Source organism: Dipodomys spectabilis, unplaced genomic scaffold, assembly GCF_019054845.1.
Source record: "Dipodomys spectabilis isolate Male_0828 unplaced genomic scaffold, ASM1905484v1 ptg000019l, whole genome shotgun sequence".
NCBI lineage: Eukaryota > Metazoa > Chordata > Mammalia > Rodentia > Heteromyidae > Dipodomys > Dipodomys spectabilis.
Genome location: NW_024870696.1, coordinates 1,335,939 through 1,353,472, shown reverse-complemented (window position 1 = coordinate 1,353,472; position 17,534 = coordinate 1,335,939). Strand labels below are relative to the sequence as shown.

The 17,534-nt window shown below is 36.0% G+C and overlaps 1 protein-coding gene across 6 annotated transcripts in view; it reads right to left on the bottom strand.

The window, feature by feature from the left end:
• Window positions 1–17,534, bottom strand: part of Swt1 (SWT1 RNA endoribonuclease homolog) — a 61,064-nt gene that overhangs the window by 12,127 nt on the left and 31,403 nt on the right. For all 6 annotated transcript variants that reach the window (XM_042674691.1, XM_042674698.1, XM_042674695.1 and 3 more), the window contains 2 exons: window positions 14,314–14,501; window positions 10,516–10,650 (listed from right to left, as the gene is read on the bottom strand). In XM_042674691.1, coding sequence (XP_042530625.1) covers window positions 10,516–10,650; window positions 14,314–14,501 — 323 coding nt within the window. The remainder of the gene's footprint in view (window positions 1–10,515; window positions 10,651–14,313; window positions 14,502–17,534) is intronic.

Sequence of the window (17,534 nt, the reverse complement as noted above, 5' to 3'; positions counted from 1 at the left end):
CTAGAACCACAGCTCTTTTTTTTTTTTTTTTTTTTGGTCAGTCATAAGGCCTGAACTCTGGGCCTGGGTGCTGTTTCTCAGTTCTTCATCTCAAGGCTAGTGCTCTACCACTTGAGCCTCAGCCCCACTTCTGGCTTTTTCTGCTTATGTGGTACAGAGGAATCGAACCCAGGGCCTCATGCCTGCAAGGCAAGCACTCTACCACAGAGCCACCTTCCCAGTCCCCATCTCGGGCTTTTTGGTGGGTTATTGAAGATACAGAGTCTCAAGGATTTTCCTGTTTGGGCTAGTTTTGAACTGCAATCTTCAGATCTCAGCCTTCTGAGTAGCTAAGATAGCAGGATAAGCCACCAGTTTCAGGCTGAAACTTTACTTTAAAATAAAACCATGGCTTTGTTTCTACTGAGATATAATTTATAGTCTATAAAATGCATTCATGTTAACAATTCAATGATTTTTTAAAAACCTGTGTATAATGGTCACCACAATCTAATTTCAGAACATTTCCTTCAAAAAATATCTCTCTTGCCTATTTACAGTCATTCTCTGTTCTTACCTCTAACCCCATTCCAGGCAAACCATTGGTCTACTCTGTCTGAACAGTTGCCATTTCTGGACTACACTGATCTCTTCATTTCTAAGTTCTTTCCCTCTTTCACACACAAAAGCATGGTTGTAAATAATAGCATACTATATTAGAGTCTAGAGCATGAGCCCTAACTTTCGCAATACATGTGACAAGTAAGCCAAAAAGTAAAAAGCACACTAAAGTTGCCCACATCAGAACAATCACTCCTTTATTCTCTTATTCAACAAATATTTGAGACCTACTTGAGCCATGTACTGTTCTAGATCCTCTGTATAACAACAAGAAAAACCCTAAGATCCAGAGCAGACTATAGAACAATTGTTCTAAAAAAACATATGAAAGAAAAAAATGCTGACTGAGCACAGGTAGATAATCAAAATATTCCATTTTTGCCCACTTCTGAATGTTAATTATTAACAAAACAGGAAAAACAGAAATTTTAAGATTTTAAGAAAGCAGTCATTTGCTTCAAATTAAATACTTTGATATTTTGCCAAATATTAAAGAGCTGGCTTGGTGCTGGTAGCTCATGCCTGTAATCACAGCTGCTCAGGAGGATGAGATCTCTAAGATAACAGTTCAAAGCCAGCCTGGGCAGAAAAGTGTCTGAGACTCTATCTCCAATGAACTAGTAAAATGTCAGACTGGAGTAGTAGCTCAAGTAGTAATATCATTCATGAGCACAAAAACTGAACAAGAGTGCAAGCCCCAGTCCTGGCACATAAAAAAAAAAAATCACAGAATTGTGTAAAAATGAAGAAACACTTGTTGGAATAAAATAACACATTTAGCTAAGTGCTGGTGGCTCACATCTATAATCCTAGCTACTCAGGAGGCTGAGATGGGAGGACTGCAGTTCAAAGAAGCCACCTGGGCAGGAAACTCTTCTCTCTAATTAATCAACAAAAAGGCCAGAAGTGAAGCTGTGGCTCAAGTGGTAGAGAGCTAGGCTTGAGCAAAAAAGCTCATGGACAGGGCCTAGGCTCTGAGTTCAAGTCCCAGGAGTGGTACGCACACACACTCTCTCCACACTATTTTTTTTTTAACCAAGAGATTCATTATTTCAAAATAATAGTTTATGGTAATCAAACTCCCAAATAGACTAAGAATCTATTAAAATACATTCCATTAAGAAGGTTGAATTCATGGGGCTAGGAAGGTGGCTCAGTGGTAGAGCACTTGCCTTGCAGGCATGAGGCCTTGGGTTTGATTCCTCAGCACCACATAAGCAAAAAGAAAAACACTAGAAGTGGCGCTGTGGCTCAAGTGGTAGAGCGCTAGCCTTGAGCTGAAGAGCTGAGGGACAGCGCCCAGGCCCAGAGTTCAGGCCCCATGACCGGACACCCCCCCAAAAAAAAAAAAAAAAAAAAAAAAAGAAGGTTGAATTCAGATTTCAATACATCCTACCAACTCTTGGGTTTTAGAGAATGGAATCTGTACTGGTATGAAACAATTGCAAGTTTTTACTTTCTGGAAGTACAATTTGGTGAAAATACTTGAAAAAAACATAAAATGGAGAAAAATTACTTCTGAATTTTAATAAAGTAGTTTTTTTTGACATAAAAATAATTGCAAACTTTTATGCTCTAGAAGTACAGTTTATAAAAAACTTAAAAAGCTGTTTATGGATTTTCATGCATTAGGAATTCCCCACACACAAATTCTTGAGAGGTCAGACTTCTCCAAGTTTCTCATTTCTTTGTACCAGTGGGAAGACAAAAGACTCTTAGAATAAAACCCTAAAACTACCCTTTTATGCCAATTTTTAGAAAGAATAAAAGAACAAATGGAAATTAATTTAAGAAAATGGCTATATATATTCCCATTTTTATCCTTTTAAAAGACATTCACAGTAAGTACATATTCAATTCATAGTATTTCCTCAAATGTATGTTATGAGAGCTATGGAATCAAGGGGGCTAAAAGGAATTTGAAGCTATTACCAAAGTATTCCCAGATGGCAATATAACTGTACATTTTTCATCCTGTTTTAAATGACATAGTCATGCTGGGTGACAATGGCTTACACCTGTAATCCTAGTACTCAAGAGGCTGAGATATGAGGATCAGGGCTTTTGAAGTCAGCCCAGGCAGGAAATGTGTGTGAAACTTTTATCTCTAATAAACTATGCACACACACAAATGTACTCATAATGTAGGCTTAAATGTAATAAAGGGTCTTGGTATAATATTATCCATTTTAATTATAAATTACCAATATCTATTAAAGTTGATCTTTCCCAAAAGAAAGCAAGCTATGGAATATAAAAGAAAAAAGACATAGTTCTCTGTCTTCAACTTGTTTATAGTTTTTAAATTTTACTCTGGGATGAATTTTGAGGAACAACAAATGTCCTCTGTCATTCAGAACAAAATTATCTGTCCACAGATCTGACTTGGTTGTACTTTGGTTCTCCTTAAAACAGTTACTCCAAGTCTGACCCTGCTTTACATGGGTCATCTCCAGTCCTCTTAACACTTGAGTTTAGTTAGGCAACTTGGCCCAAACTTCCTCTTTATGTGCACCTTAGTCCTCAAGTGTGAAATGGAGATGAAGTAAGGTTTATCTTATGAGGTGTGAACTAAATAATGTATCTAAAATGCTTAGCAAATCCCTAGCAAACAGTATACGTTCAGTAAGTATTAGCTATTACTAAAATTAGGTTGCAGATATAAAAGATAAAGGTCAGAGTTTTAAGACAATTATCTAAGATGATAGAGAATGGCTGGAGGTAATGAAATCTCTTACTGGTTTGAATCTGGAGTGCATGCTTTTCTCACTAAAAAAAAGAAAAATTACTACTTTCTACTTGCCTTTAGATAATGTTATAAAAAATCAAATCAAGCCATTAAAAAAAAACAATGATTTTGTATGAATGTCAAAAAATCTTGCCCTTTTTGGGGGGGGGGGGGGGTGGAGGGGTGGGTAAGGGGGTTTGGGGGCTTGAACTCTGGGCCTGGGCACTGTCCCTGAGCTTTTATGTTCAAGTCTAGCACTCTATCACTTGAGGCACAGTTCCAATTCCAATTTTTGGTGGTTAACTGGATATAAGAGTCTCACAAACTTTCCTGTCCAGGTGGGCTTCCAACTGCAATCCTCAGATCTCAGCCTCTGCAGCTAGGATTACAGGCGTGAGCTACCAGTGCCTGGCTAAAAACTCTTGCCTTTTATCAAATGTTGCTGCAAATTATTTTTGTGTTCAAGCACTAAATGTTTTTGTTATTTTTTCCTCAAAGCTACAAAGTAAGCTAGTAACAGAATCGATCTTCATACAAATCCTGACTTGCTCACATGTGCCTTGAGAGTTCTCTATTTGGCCAGGAGCAATAACATCAACTAAGCAGTTAGGTGATCTCAATTTTAAAAATTCCTATTCTGTACCACTCAATATAAATAATGTCCTCTTCAATATACTACTGGAATTTCTATCTAGAGCAGTAAGGCAAAAGACAAACATAAAGGGGATCCAAATAGGGAAAGAAGTAAAACTCTCCCTCTTTGCAGATGACATAATCCTGTATTTAAACAATCCCAAAGATTCCTCTCCTAAGTTACTTGAGCTGATCAGAAACTTTGGCAAAGTATCAGGGTATAAAATTAACCCAAAGATTTGAAGGACCTCTATGATAAAAACTTAAAAAGCCTGAAAAAGGAAATTATTACAGATTTAAGGAAGTAGAAAAACCTATCATGCTCCTGGATTGGCAGGATTCACAGTGTGAAAATGGCAATACTGCCCAAAGCTATCTACAAATGCAATGCAATATCCATCATTACCCCAACCACAGTCTTCAATGATATAGAAGAAGCAATCCAAAAATTCATATGGAATAACAGAAGACTCCAAATAGCAAAAACAATGCATAGGAAGAAGAACAGTGCTAGAGGAATATCAATACCAAACTTCAAACTCTATTACAAAGCTGTAGTAATAAAAATAGCTTGTTACTGGCACAAGACTAGGCCTGGGGACCAATAGCATAGAAATGAAGACCCAGAAATAATCCCACAGACCTATGACCATGTTTGATGGAAGACAGCTTCTTCAACAAATGGTACTTGGAGAATTGGCTATACATGTGTAGAAAACTGAAGTTAGATCCTTATATATCACCCTGCACTAGAATCAACTCTAAATGGATCAAAGACCTTGATGTAAGAGCAGATACGCTGAAAACATTACAGGATGGGACAGGTGAAACACGAGGACTCTTTGGCACAGATCAAAACTTCCTAAATAAAGATCCAGAAACACAACAAATCAAAGCTGGATAAATGGGATTGTATCAAACTGAAGCGTTTCTACATGGCAAAGGACATAGCTAACAAGATAAATAGCACACAGAATGGGAGAAGATCTTTACTAGCTATAGTCAGACAAGGGCCTCATATCTAAAATATACTTAGAGCTCAAAAAAGAACTTCCCCAGAACAAATCCTGAAAGAAACAACAACCCAATTAATAAATGGGCTAAAGACTTAAAGAGAGACTTCTCTGAAGAAGAAATAAGAATGACCAATAGACACATGAAGACGTCAACAAAAGGAATGCAAATTGAAACACTAAGATTCCACCTCACCCCAGTTAGAATGGCCATTATCAGGAAAACTAACAATAACAGATGCTGGCGAGGATGTGGCCAAAAGGGAACACTACTACACTGTTAGTTAGAATGTAAAGTTGTTCAACCACTCTGTGAAAGCGGTATGTAGGTGACCAGGAGTGGGGAAGTAGGCCAGACCCTAGGTTGCAGAAACATAGGCTGCATAGTTTCCTTCATTTGTAATAACTAGAATGTGCCTACAAACTTACCAGTAAACCCAATGGTTAGTAAAAGACAAATAATTACACCTGGACATGATTAATTAAATAGCAGTCTAATCAGTCACACAGTGAGAACAAAGAATATTCTTAGGAGAGGATCACAAGGGTTCAATAGCTATTTGAATATGATCATATAAAATGATGCTTATCAAAATGATCACTCTTCTTCATTCCTTTTTTTCCTTTGATTCCATTCTGTAACTGCTTTTGATTTCTGTACCCATTGTCTTGATTAGGGGAGGAAAAGGGAAAGCACAGAAACAGCAGGACAAAATGTGAACCAATTCAGCAGTAAAACCCATTAGACATGTTGGAAATGAGCTATGCAACTTGGGGGAGAGGGAAGTTGGGAGAGGAAAAACTGGGAGAGAATGAAGGAGGAGCGACATGGTTCAAAAGGAAAATGCACTCATTACTTGACTTACATACTATAACCCCTCTGTGTATCGCTTTTACAATAAAATTAAAAAATAAAAAAGCAATAAAACACCAAAAAAATAAAAATAACAAAGACAATGCTACTTGAAAATTTTACAGAATAAACTAATTTTAAAAACAGACATTAAACGCTGGGAATATGGCTTAGTGTTAGAGTGCTTTCCTAGCATGCATGAAGCCTTGGGTTCCATTCCTCAATACCACATAAACAGAAAAGGCCAGAAGTGGCACTGTGGCTCAAGTGGTAGAGTGCTAGAAGCCCAGGGACAGTGCCCAAGCCCTTAGTTCAAGCTCCAGGACTGGCAATCATAAAGCATTAATTAAAATAGACTCCGTTTTTAAATTTTAAATAAGACTTTCCTTCTATTTAAGAAAAACTAATGTCAAAGATCTAGAGCTCTCAGAATTGAGGAAGTATAGTCCCCTCTGGTAGCAAAGTTTTATATTAGTATAACAGCAAAATAGCTTTTGAGAATGTGAAAAAAAATAAACTTAAGAAGCAACTTATTGGGCTGTGGCTGTATCTCAGTGGTAGACTGCTGTCTCTCCACATGCATGAAGACCTGGATCAGATAGATCCCTAACATTGCATGAAGTAACATGTATAAATAATGTATTATTTTAAATCGTATTTATAGTTTTTATAACTAAGAAATGAGTTCATGGCTTAAATATTATGAAACATTACTATCCAATTGAGCATAGTAATATCATTCATTCAGTACTTGTTAATTACCAATTCTAATTACTGATATTACAAATTAGTGGGATTACAGATGGTATGTCAATTAATGTCTGCAATTTGATAAAGCCACTGTAGTAAACTACATATTAGGAAACAAACACAAAAACTAATGCCTGGGTAATAACATCAGATTGGAATTTTCTAGTGACGAACTAAAATGTACTAGGACACTAGGTGCAAATTTGTCAAATTCAACAACAAAGAGATATTCACATGGAAAAAAAAAGCTTCACAATACATTTTTTTTGTTATCCATTAAAAGCAAAATTAAAATTAGATCTTTTCTGTAGTATCTTTGGTGCAATCAAGTTATGTAAATGGAAAGATTCATCATCTTCAGATTATAAAATGTCATATATATAATTTTAAAAAGTGAAAAGAAATTAAAACAATTTAAATGAAAACAGTATTTTTTGTTTTCCCTTCAGAGACAGAAATGTGAATTAGTTATACTAATCATATTAGATGTAAGAACTTTTGAGTAGTTTAGTCTTCAGTATGTAGCTCAGGCTGGCCATGAACTCCGAATGTAGTTCAAACTAGTCTTGAACTTTTGATCTTCCAGCTTTAGCCTGTCCAGTGCCATTAAAGATATGTACCCAGCCAGTTCTTGTTTTATTTGAAACAGCCTCTCACTATGGAGTACAAGCTGGCTTTGGAATCGAATCACTTTGTAGTCCAAGCTGGCCTTAAATTTCCCATTCCCTTATGTTTGTTTCTCATTGCTGGGATTGCAGGCATGTGCCACCACTGCCTACTTTAGAAAAATAAATTGTTGGAAATAGTCCTAGGGAAGGAACTAAGGACCTCATGTCTACAAGCAGAGCACTCTAATCTACCACTTGAGTCACAATCCAGGGTCCCAGCTTTGGAAATTTTATTCTAGTACTCATCCACCTAGGTTCAAACCATTTGTTCACATAACATGAGACAAAGACAGCAATATCGCCACAGGTATTTCTATTTTCTGTTTTTATTATCCCACCTGTGTAACTTCTGTGGGTGGAGATGAGACCATTAGTTAAAAGAAATCTTTTAGAGGTCTCCTTTACAACCAAGATGAGCATGATCTTTTCTCAGGAAAGTAAGGAACAGTAACAACAGTAAGCAACAGTAACAACAGAAACAAACCAGGCACTGGTGGCTCATGCCTATGATCTTAGCTACTCAGGAGGTTAAGATCTGAGAATCACAGTTTGAAGCTAGCCCAGGCAAGAAAGTCTGTGAGATTCTTAATATGTCCAAAAAAAAAAAAAAAAGACACACAAGTGGAACTATGGTTCAAAGTGGTAGAGCACTATCCTTGAACAAAACAGTGCAGGGACAGTACCCCGGCCCCACGAATGACAAAAGAAAACTGGGGAGTGGGAGTGAGAGTGTAAGAATTAAAGGATGAAAAAGGCAAACTTAGAATAGCAAGTATAAAGGAGGAAAGTCCTTCTAAGGTAGATTTTAAAAATATTTTTCAGATATATATTCTTTAAAATCAAGTTTATAAAATTTCTAGAGTTCTATGGAATGATCTTGAAAAAATAGGTGTTTTTTTTTTCAGTCAGAAAATTTAGTGTATTAAGGGCTGGGAAGGTGGCTCAGTGGTAGAGCGCTTGCCTTGCATGCCTGAGGCCCTGGGTTCGATTCCTCAGCACCACATAAGCAAAAAGAAAAAAGCCGGAAGTGGCGCTGTGGCTCAAGTGGTAAGTGCTAGCCTTGAGCTGAAGACCTGAGGGACAGCACCCAGGCCCAGAGTTCAAGCCCCACGACTGGACCCAAAAATAAAAAAAAAAGAAAATTTAGTGTATTAAGATGGAGGTTCTTTAGAATCATTTTGCCAAGTAAACTGTGGGATTGGGACAATGGTCCTCCTTTTCCATGGAAAGAGATAGAATAGTTACTTCTAATAGGATATGATATTGACTCAAATAAGATCACATAGTTAAACTTCAGCTAGCACAGTACCTGAAATACACTAAGCACTTAATGACCGTTAGTTAACATATCATTAAAATTACTATCATGATTAAATAGTATTAAGCTAAGGCAGAAGGTAAGATACTTTGGGATGTAAAAGATGGATCCTACCTTCTCAGGGTTCATTTGAGAGCAGAAATAAAATGTTGAAAAATAATAATCAGAGGCCATATGAATATTTCTACAAGGACTAATTGGATAAGTGTGGGTGGAACAGAGATCCCTGAACTGGGACTCAACAATCAATAAAGATCTTGCAAAAAAAGCAGGAAAGTTAAGAAGTCATTTTAGGCTCTGAGAGGAAATCATGTCAAGGATCACCAGAAGACTGAAAGTCTTGAAAGTCAGAAATAAACTAATTTGGCTAATTACACCAGGTAAATTTAAGAACAAAAAAATGTGTTAGGACCAAATAGTAGAAAAACTTGATTGCCAGATTTAAAAAGGCTATACTTAAATCAATGAACAAAGGGAGAAAAATAAGTCTTTTAATAAAAGAATTAATCAGACAGTAAAAATATGATTTAAGGAGAATAATTCTAAGTATTTTCTAAAACATAAGTCAGTAAAATAACAATTAAGTAACAAAACAAAATGTGACAATGGTAGCTACTAAGTACTTATACACTACTTGCCAGATACTGTTCTAAGTGGTTTGCAGATATTACTTCATCCCTTCTTAACTGGTCCACATGTCAGACCATATCAGGTCATAACGGTGAAGTGTCCAGAAGGTGGAACCAGAGTTCCACATTAGAGAAAGAAAGCCTTATTTGTTGGCTTTCAAAGGAGTTGAAGAGGGCTGGGAAGGTGGCTCAGTGGTAGAGCGCTTGCCTTGCATGCCTGAGGCCCTGGGTTTGATTCCTCAGCACCACATAAGCAAAATGAAAAAAGCCGGAAGTGGCACTGTGGCTCAAGTGGTAGGTAGAGCGCTAGCCTTGAGCTGAAGAGCTGAGGGACAGCGCCCAGGCCCAGAGTTCAGGCCCCACGACTGGACCTCAAAATAAAAACAAAAACAAAAAAGGAGTTGAAGACACTGCATTTATATATATCCAGTTAGTTGGCTAACAGGTTGTATTATGCATCCAATTAAACTTCATCAAATGAATACCAGTTTCAAAGATTCCAGCAAGGAACCCAAGGACTGAAGGTAGTAATAATAATATTGCAAACATAAGCAATCAATCAGACATGGCAAAACTCATGTCCTTATTTTCAGTTTGAGCTTTAATGAGTCTCCTTGGTAGAGAAACCAAAAATAATCTTAGAAGATCCTTCAAAAATTAGCCCCCAAAATAAGAACATCATTAAAATATAGACATTAAAGGATATGAGATATTCATCTAGATAGATCTGTCCATTGGCCATTTCTCCAACTACATTAGCATCTTAGGTCTCTGAGGATTATCATTCACTCAGAGCCAGTATGTAGCAATCCCCTAAAATATCTAAGTATTTTACTTTATCATACAAACACCATGACTCATGTATATAAGTAACTTTGGAGAAGGCTGCCCAAAGAGCTAAATTACCTTGCATTCTAACAGTGTGCAAAATTGCCCAACCTTTTTAATTGATATTATCAAAAATATTGAAGTAAAATATTTATCAATAACATCATTAATAATAAAAGCTACAATTTAATTATTTTATTTGTCCTGGACCAAGACTTAAGTTAGGGAAAACATCGAAAAAATTAACAGGCCTGATGTGGTAGCACATACTTATAATCCAGCTACTCAGTAAAAGGAGAAAGGTAGATTGTTGGTTTAAGGCCAGACGGGGCAAAAGTTTTTAAGATTCTATCTCAAAAAATAAGCTAAGCATAGTGGTACAGGAGAGAAAGTTAAATCTAAAAGTCATTCATTTATGAAGTTACTGGCAAATCTGAAAAATACTAATAGAAAAATAATTGAAAACTGAAGCCTTAAAATTAAGATAGGGTTTACCTCTGAATTCCTTCAAGAATATCCTTCACAGCTGCCATTAACTTTTGAAGATAAATAAATGCTTCTTCAAATGATGCTATTTTTGGAGGAGTGATCAGAGCTGAACTGGAGCCCAATCTTTGAAATACATCTGTGCTAAAATAGAAAAAAAATGTATATAGATATACATTGAATATTTCAATTATTTCCACTGCCAATGTATCAAAATGATGATATAATTATATCCCTTGAAATACTGATCTATTTAAATTAGACAGAAATAAAAAAGATGGTGACATGAAAGTCAGGGCTAACATTTATGCAAGGGATCTAGGTCAGACACAATATAGTTCTAAACTAATACTGTAAAAACTGTGCAGATAATGTCCTATTATAATAGACCATAAGAAATGGGTAATATGTAATATTATTAATGTACATTCAAGTCAGTACTCAAGAACAAATATATGAAAACATTGAAACTGGAAATTTTTCTGGAAATTCTACTTCCAGAAAGCTATCATAAATTAATCATAATTCACAATCAGATAAAAAACAGTAATACTCTAAATATACAACAATATAAGCAGTATTAAGTAGTAAATTAGCTCCTTAAAATAACAAGCTAAGCAGTTTATGCCATGTATGAAATTTTAAAAATGCAGAAAATTTACTTAATATACTACTTCAGATTAAAAAATCAAAACATGTTATGCTGAGTATGAATGGTATTCCCCCAACAACTTCATATTCATGCAGATGTATCTAATTACCAAAGTCCTACATTTACTAGGCAAAGATTTTCATTTCGGAAGTGGCGCTGTGGCTCAAGTGGTAGAGATCTGAGGTACAACACCCAGGCCCAGAGTTCAAGCCTCTCGACAGACAAAAAAATATCTAAGTTTAGCTGGGCATGGGTGGCTCACACCTATAACCCTAGCTACTCAGGAGGCTGAGATCTGAGGATCGTGATTCAAAGCTAGCCCAGGCAGGAAACTCCTTGAGACTCTTATGTCCAATAAGCTACTCAGAAACGGGAAGTGGCGCAGTGGTTCAAGAGGTAGAGCTCTTGCCTTGAGCTGAAGAGCTGAGGGATGGTGCCCAGGCCTAGAATTCAAGCCCCACAACCAACAAAAAACAAACAAGCAAACAAAAAACACCTTTATTTCATATACTTTAATTTCATTTCATATACTTCCATTAAGAACTTCCAGAAATAATCAAGGTTTGGGGGATAGTTGGAGTGTAAGAAACATTGCCTGTCAAGTACAAGGCCCTGGTCAAATCCCTAATACTGGGGAAAACAAAACAAAATAAAAAAAGAAAACTGGCAGTTTGGAAATTTAGGGCTTGAAGGTGTGGCCCTGTGTACCAAGTACATCTTCCTGAGTTCAAATTCTATGACCACCCCCACAAAATAAGACAGTATATATCATATATATTATATATATACACATACATATGCACATACATAATTATTTCATTATTAACATCAGTTTATAGAAATGGTTAGTCATTAAATTGTCAAAAAAATTCATTTGTTTTACCTTCATAGTATTAGTAACATTCTGGGTCACTGGGAAAGGAATGACAAAGGTAATAGGACATTTTGTTTAAGTATAGTTCCCACTGCAAATTCAAAATGTAAGTCTCAGAAGCTTGTATGAAAAATAGCAGAAAAATATGTTGAGACATCATTTCCCGATGTTGGCCACCAATTCATAATATTTTTTCCTCAATCTGTAGACTTTCCAGTTGAGATTACAGGTGTGTACCACAATGCCTAGCTAAGCATATATGCTTATACAAAAGCACTAGTAACTTCATACGAGTAATTATGCATAGATCCTACTACACCTCCCAGTGAGCATTTTTACATGAAGGGCCCAAACGTATTGTGTGGAATAAGTTCTACATTGACTTTGGTCTACAACAAGCTTGTAAAGCAATGAAGTAGACTTAAATAAGTAGACATTAATAAGACAGCATTTCCTAAAATGCTATTGCCCAAAAAAGAACACAGAACTCTCTAGAACACAAAAGGGACTACCTCTGAGTTACATAAAGTACTCAAAAGTCTTCTAAGTGAACATTATGTGAAAACTGTTGTGGGCAGAGACTGGAGGGGGAAATTGGGGGAAAGCGAAGGAATAGTGACACTGTCCAAAAAGAAGTGTACTCTTTATCTGACTTAGGAAACAATAGTCCCTCTGTATAACACCTTAACAATAAGTTTTCTAAGTGAAATAAAAATTAAAATATCTTTTGATGCTGTTGTTGTTGGTGTAGGGCTTGAACTCAGTGTGTAGGTACTGTCAATGAACTCTCTTGCTCAAGACCAGCTCTCTACCACTTTTAACCACAGCTCCACTTCTGGTTTTCTGGTGGTTAATTGGAGATAAGAATCTCATGGACTTTCCTGCCCCAGCTGGCTGTGAACCACGACCCTTAGATCTCAGCCTCCTTAGCAAGCTAGGATTATAGGCATGAGCCACCCAGTGCCCAATGTATATTTTATTCTTAAATCAGTAATCCATGCCTGGTACTTTCTGCAAAACAGAGTATCCAGGTAGCCAAAACCTCAAAAATATGTTAACGCTAGAAAAAAATAATGAAACTTTTGCATAAAATATAAATGTGTAAATAATATCTTCTTTAGTATACATGTCAAGCAAAGGTAGTTCTTCAGTATCATAAGCTAGCTAGCTGAATGACAGACTACAAGTCTGTTGGAAAAGAATATAGCCAAGGACTAAAAGTCAGATCCAAATAAAAAACGCTGACATAGCCAATTGCTCACAGATGTTTTGAGCGCTAATATTGTTCTGCTACCTTTGTGAACATTAAAACAAAAAAAAAGTACTAATAGTCACATGGCCGTAAAAAAAATCAAAATGACAAACATTAGTTTGATAAAATTTGATTATATAAAGATTCTAGGGGTTGGAGGCATGGCTCTGGTCATAGAGCACCAGTGAAAGCAAGTCTCAAGATACCAAATCTGAGTCCTGCTCTCAGACCAAAAAAAAAAAAAAAAAAAGGGGAGGGGGAAGATTCTGAACTTGGGGAGAAATATACGTGAGAGTATTCATCTAAGTAGATTAATAAAATCAGTGGTTTCAAATTACTTTGTAAACTATTCTAGGAATAGCCTATTTAAAAACTATTGTATTGTGTTCTATTCTTACACTATGCTATTCTGCTTGACCAATCTTTTCAATGGTTTTGACACATACGGGCAATGCTTCTCAGCAAAGTTTACATAGGAATCCTGAAGAGACTATTTTAAGTATACTCTCAGCTTTGTTTTAGTCTTTCTGAATCTAGATTTGTAAAAATAGATCTTAAGCTATATACATTTTAGAAAACTTGTCTGAAGTGTCTAGCAGGAGAGTGCAGCTATTCATATACCATTGACAAAAGACTCCATCTGGAAGTCATCCTCTTCCATCAAGTATGTAGCTTGGAGAGGGACATACATGAAATGGTTAGGGAAGAAAAGAATAACAATGGCCTAATAAATGTTGGTAATCAATGGGGTGACAGATGTCCCAGCTAGATCACCCTTATAATGTGTGATATATATCCTGCACGTTACATGTATCATGTCATATGCCAAATTTGTCTCACATGTATGCGATACACATACACATATATTTAAAATTCCTAAGGTACCAATTTAACAAAAGGCTCTCAGTAAGACAATCTAGCACAATAAACATAAGCCAAGCATCGTTTCATAAATAATAGCAATGATGGAAACCTTAAGAAAACTAATCTGTAAGGCAGGAGTTAAAAAGATTTTTGGCAATTTAGTACCTGTTCTGATATATTATAATCCAAACATTCTCTAAGATAGACCAGATTTCTTGATGCCTGTTGGGCTGGGGAAGGTGAGATCCTGAGAAAACAGTGATTTCTTGGTTATGAAACTTCATCAAAGACGTATCTTCCTGCTTTGTACTCACTGTGGTTTTTGGAGAATTTGATTTAAGTTTTGTCTTGACCTAGGAAAATAAGAATTAGATAAAATATATTAATCCTTCATTAGTAAATGAGTAAAACAATGTCCTGTGTCCTTATAAATGTTGGCTAACATGGGAAATGCTAGCAATTCTTGTTCTTTGATTATGAACAGAAAATTCCCAGAAATAAGCTTTTCCATTAAATCAAATAATACTTCCAATCCATTTATTATGGTGACCTTTCTTAGTTAACATGCTAATGTTAATATAAGAACATTATTTGATCATTTGTTACAGATAGTATTGAACTAGAGAGAGTACAGAAATTAAATACACAAAGTCCAGCTCCAAGCATCATACACTTGATGTGTCACATTCATTACAATTTTAAACAAAACACTGCCATTACTGATGTGGAATAATACAATGAACATACCACATATTACACTGGAAAAGAAACAAAGCATGTTTAAAATATATCTGTGTCAACAAAAAGTATTACTAATATATGTAATCAGGAAAGCAACTCCATTTGCAAGTCTCAAAAAAAACCCCCAAAAACTAACTTATCCAAGGATATGAAGGACCTCTACAGTGAAAGCTATAAAAATTTGAAAAAGAAATTGAAGAAGAGATAAAGTAGTGGAAAGACAACTTGGCATCAGGACAACTTGGCACTGGTAGGAACTTTCTAAATAAGCATACAGAAGCAGAGCAAATCAAAGCAAGACTTGGTAAATGGGACTACATCAAACCAAAAGTTTTTTACACAGCAAAGGATATACCCATCAAGTTAAAACAACAGCCTACAAGATGGAAGGGTTTTGCCAGCTATACATAACAAACAATGGCCTAATATCCAGAATATGCAGAAGTTTAGTCCTTCCCTATGACCCAGCAATTCCAGTCCTGGGTATAATCCAATAGAACACAAACAAGGCTACAGTAAAGCCACCAGTACAACCATGTTCACTGCAGCACTATTCATCATTGCCAAGGTATGGAATCAGCCCAGATATTCTTCATTGGATGAATAGATCAAGAAAATGTGTATATGCGTGTGTGTGTGTGTGTGTGTGTATATATATATATATATATATATATACACACACACATATACTCATATATATATACACACACATATATACACACCATGAAATTTTATTCATCCATTAGAAAGAATGATATTGTACCATTTGTAAAGAAATGAAAAGATCTGGAAAAAATTATGTTAGGTGAAGTAAGTCAGGAAACAGAGAGACAAAGGCTACATCTGTCATCTGTAGAAGCTAGAATTAGCTTATAAATTGGGTGGTATGCACCTGTATGTATATAAATGTACTAATTGAAATATGGTAGATTCAAGGAAGATCTCAAATAGTATAATTACTTAGAAAGACTAAGGCAAAGTTTAACTAAATAAACACCAAGAAATGGGTACTTGAAAGGGAAGGGTTTAAAACAAAAACTGATAAAAATAGAAAAAGATTTTCATTATGAGTTTAAAAACTTGGTTTTGGAACTCAGCTTTACAGTAACATCCCTTATGAACTTTGGTAGAATCACTCAATTTCTCAGGGTTAACTTGCCACACTGTAACAAGATGATTTCAAATGTTAGCTGGTGACTCACACATGTTTTAGATCTGAGGATCATAATTTAAAGCCAAGCCAGGCAAAAAAACCTGTGAGACAACTATCACCAATTAACTAGCAAAAAAGAAAACAAAAACAAACAAACAAACAACCCCCCTCCCCGAAATAGAGTTGTGGTGCTTGTGGTCTACAACTAGAGTCCAAAGTGGAAAAGCTAAAGGACAACAACTAAGCCTGAGTTCAAAACCCAGCACCGACAAAACAAAACAAAACAAAAAAAACCGTAGCTGTTTTGGTTTTTTTTTGGGTGGGGGGCCGGTTGTGGGGTCTGAACTCTGGGCCTGGGCACTGTCCCTCAGCTCTTCAGCTCAAGGCTAGCATTCTACCACTTGAGCCACAGTGCTACCTCCGGCTTTTTTCTTTTTGCTTATGTGGTGCTGAGGAATCGAACCCAGGGCCTCATGCATGCAAGGCAAGCGCTCTACCACTGAGCCATCTTCCCAGCCCCAAAACCTTAGTTTTGTGTTATTAATTTCATGCTTTTAAATTACAAAAATAAAATTTCTAACACTATCAAAAAGTTGATATTTATAAGACTGTTATGTGCATCAACTTTCTATTAGCACAATTAACTTCAACTATCCAATGAAAGAGATAACTAAACACAATCTAATGAAACACAACCCCTATGAAACAGATACTATAATTCAGAGTTTATAACAGAGGAAACAGACATAGAAAAGCTAAATTAACTCATACAATGTCACTCAGATGGTATGAGACATGAACAGGATTTGACCTGCAGTGATGTATAAATGAAATTCTGATTGCATGCCAGGTATAAAAGTAAATATGAGCCAGGCGCTGGTGGCTCACACCTGTAATCCTAGCTACTTAGGAGGCTGAGATCTGAGGATCACGGTTCAAAGCCAGACTGGGCAGGAAACTCTGTGAGACCCTTATCTCCAATAAACCACTAGAAACCTGGAAGTGGTGCTGTGGCTCAAGCGGTAGAGCACTCACCTTGAGCTGAAGAGCACAGGGACAGTGCCTACACCCAGAGTTCAAACCCCACGACCAACAATAACAACAACAACAAAACTATGATATTTATTTTCTAATGTAGGAAGCAAAGAATAAACACTTGATGCCTATCATTTTTGTCTATATTTTAATTTTTATATTTGAACATATCTATAACAGATAAAAAATCTGTTATATATAAGATATATATAACAGATTATTAATATGTTATTTATATAAAACACATATATAACATTTTTGTGGGCAATGCTGAAAAATAAAATATAGGTCTTGTACTGTATATACAACTATACAAGTTCACTATCATTGATCTATAAATCTTCAGCCGATAATTTTTTTTTTCCCATCACCACATACATACAAAGTGCTTCTTTGCTCTGGTTCTTAGATAACAGTGTATACAATTATACAAGTGGTTTTTTACTTTTGGGTGTGT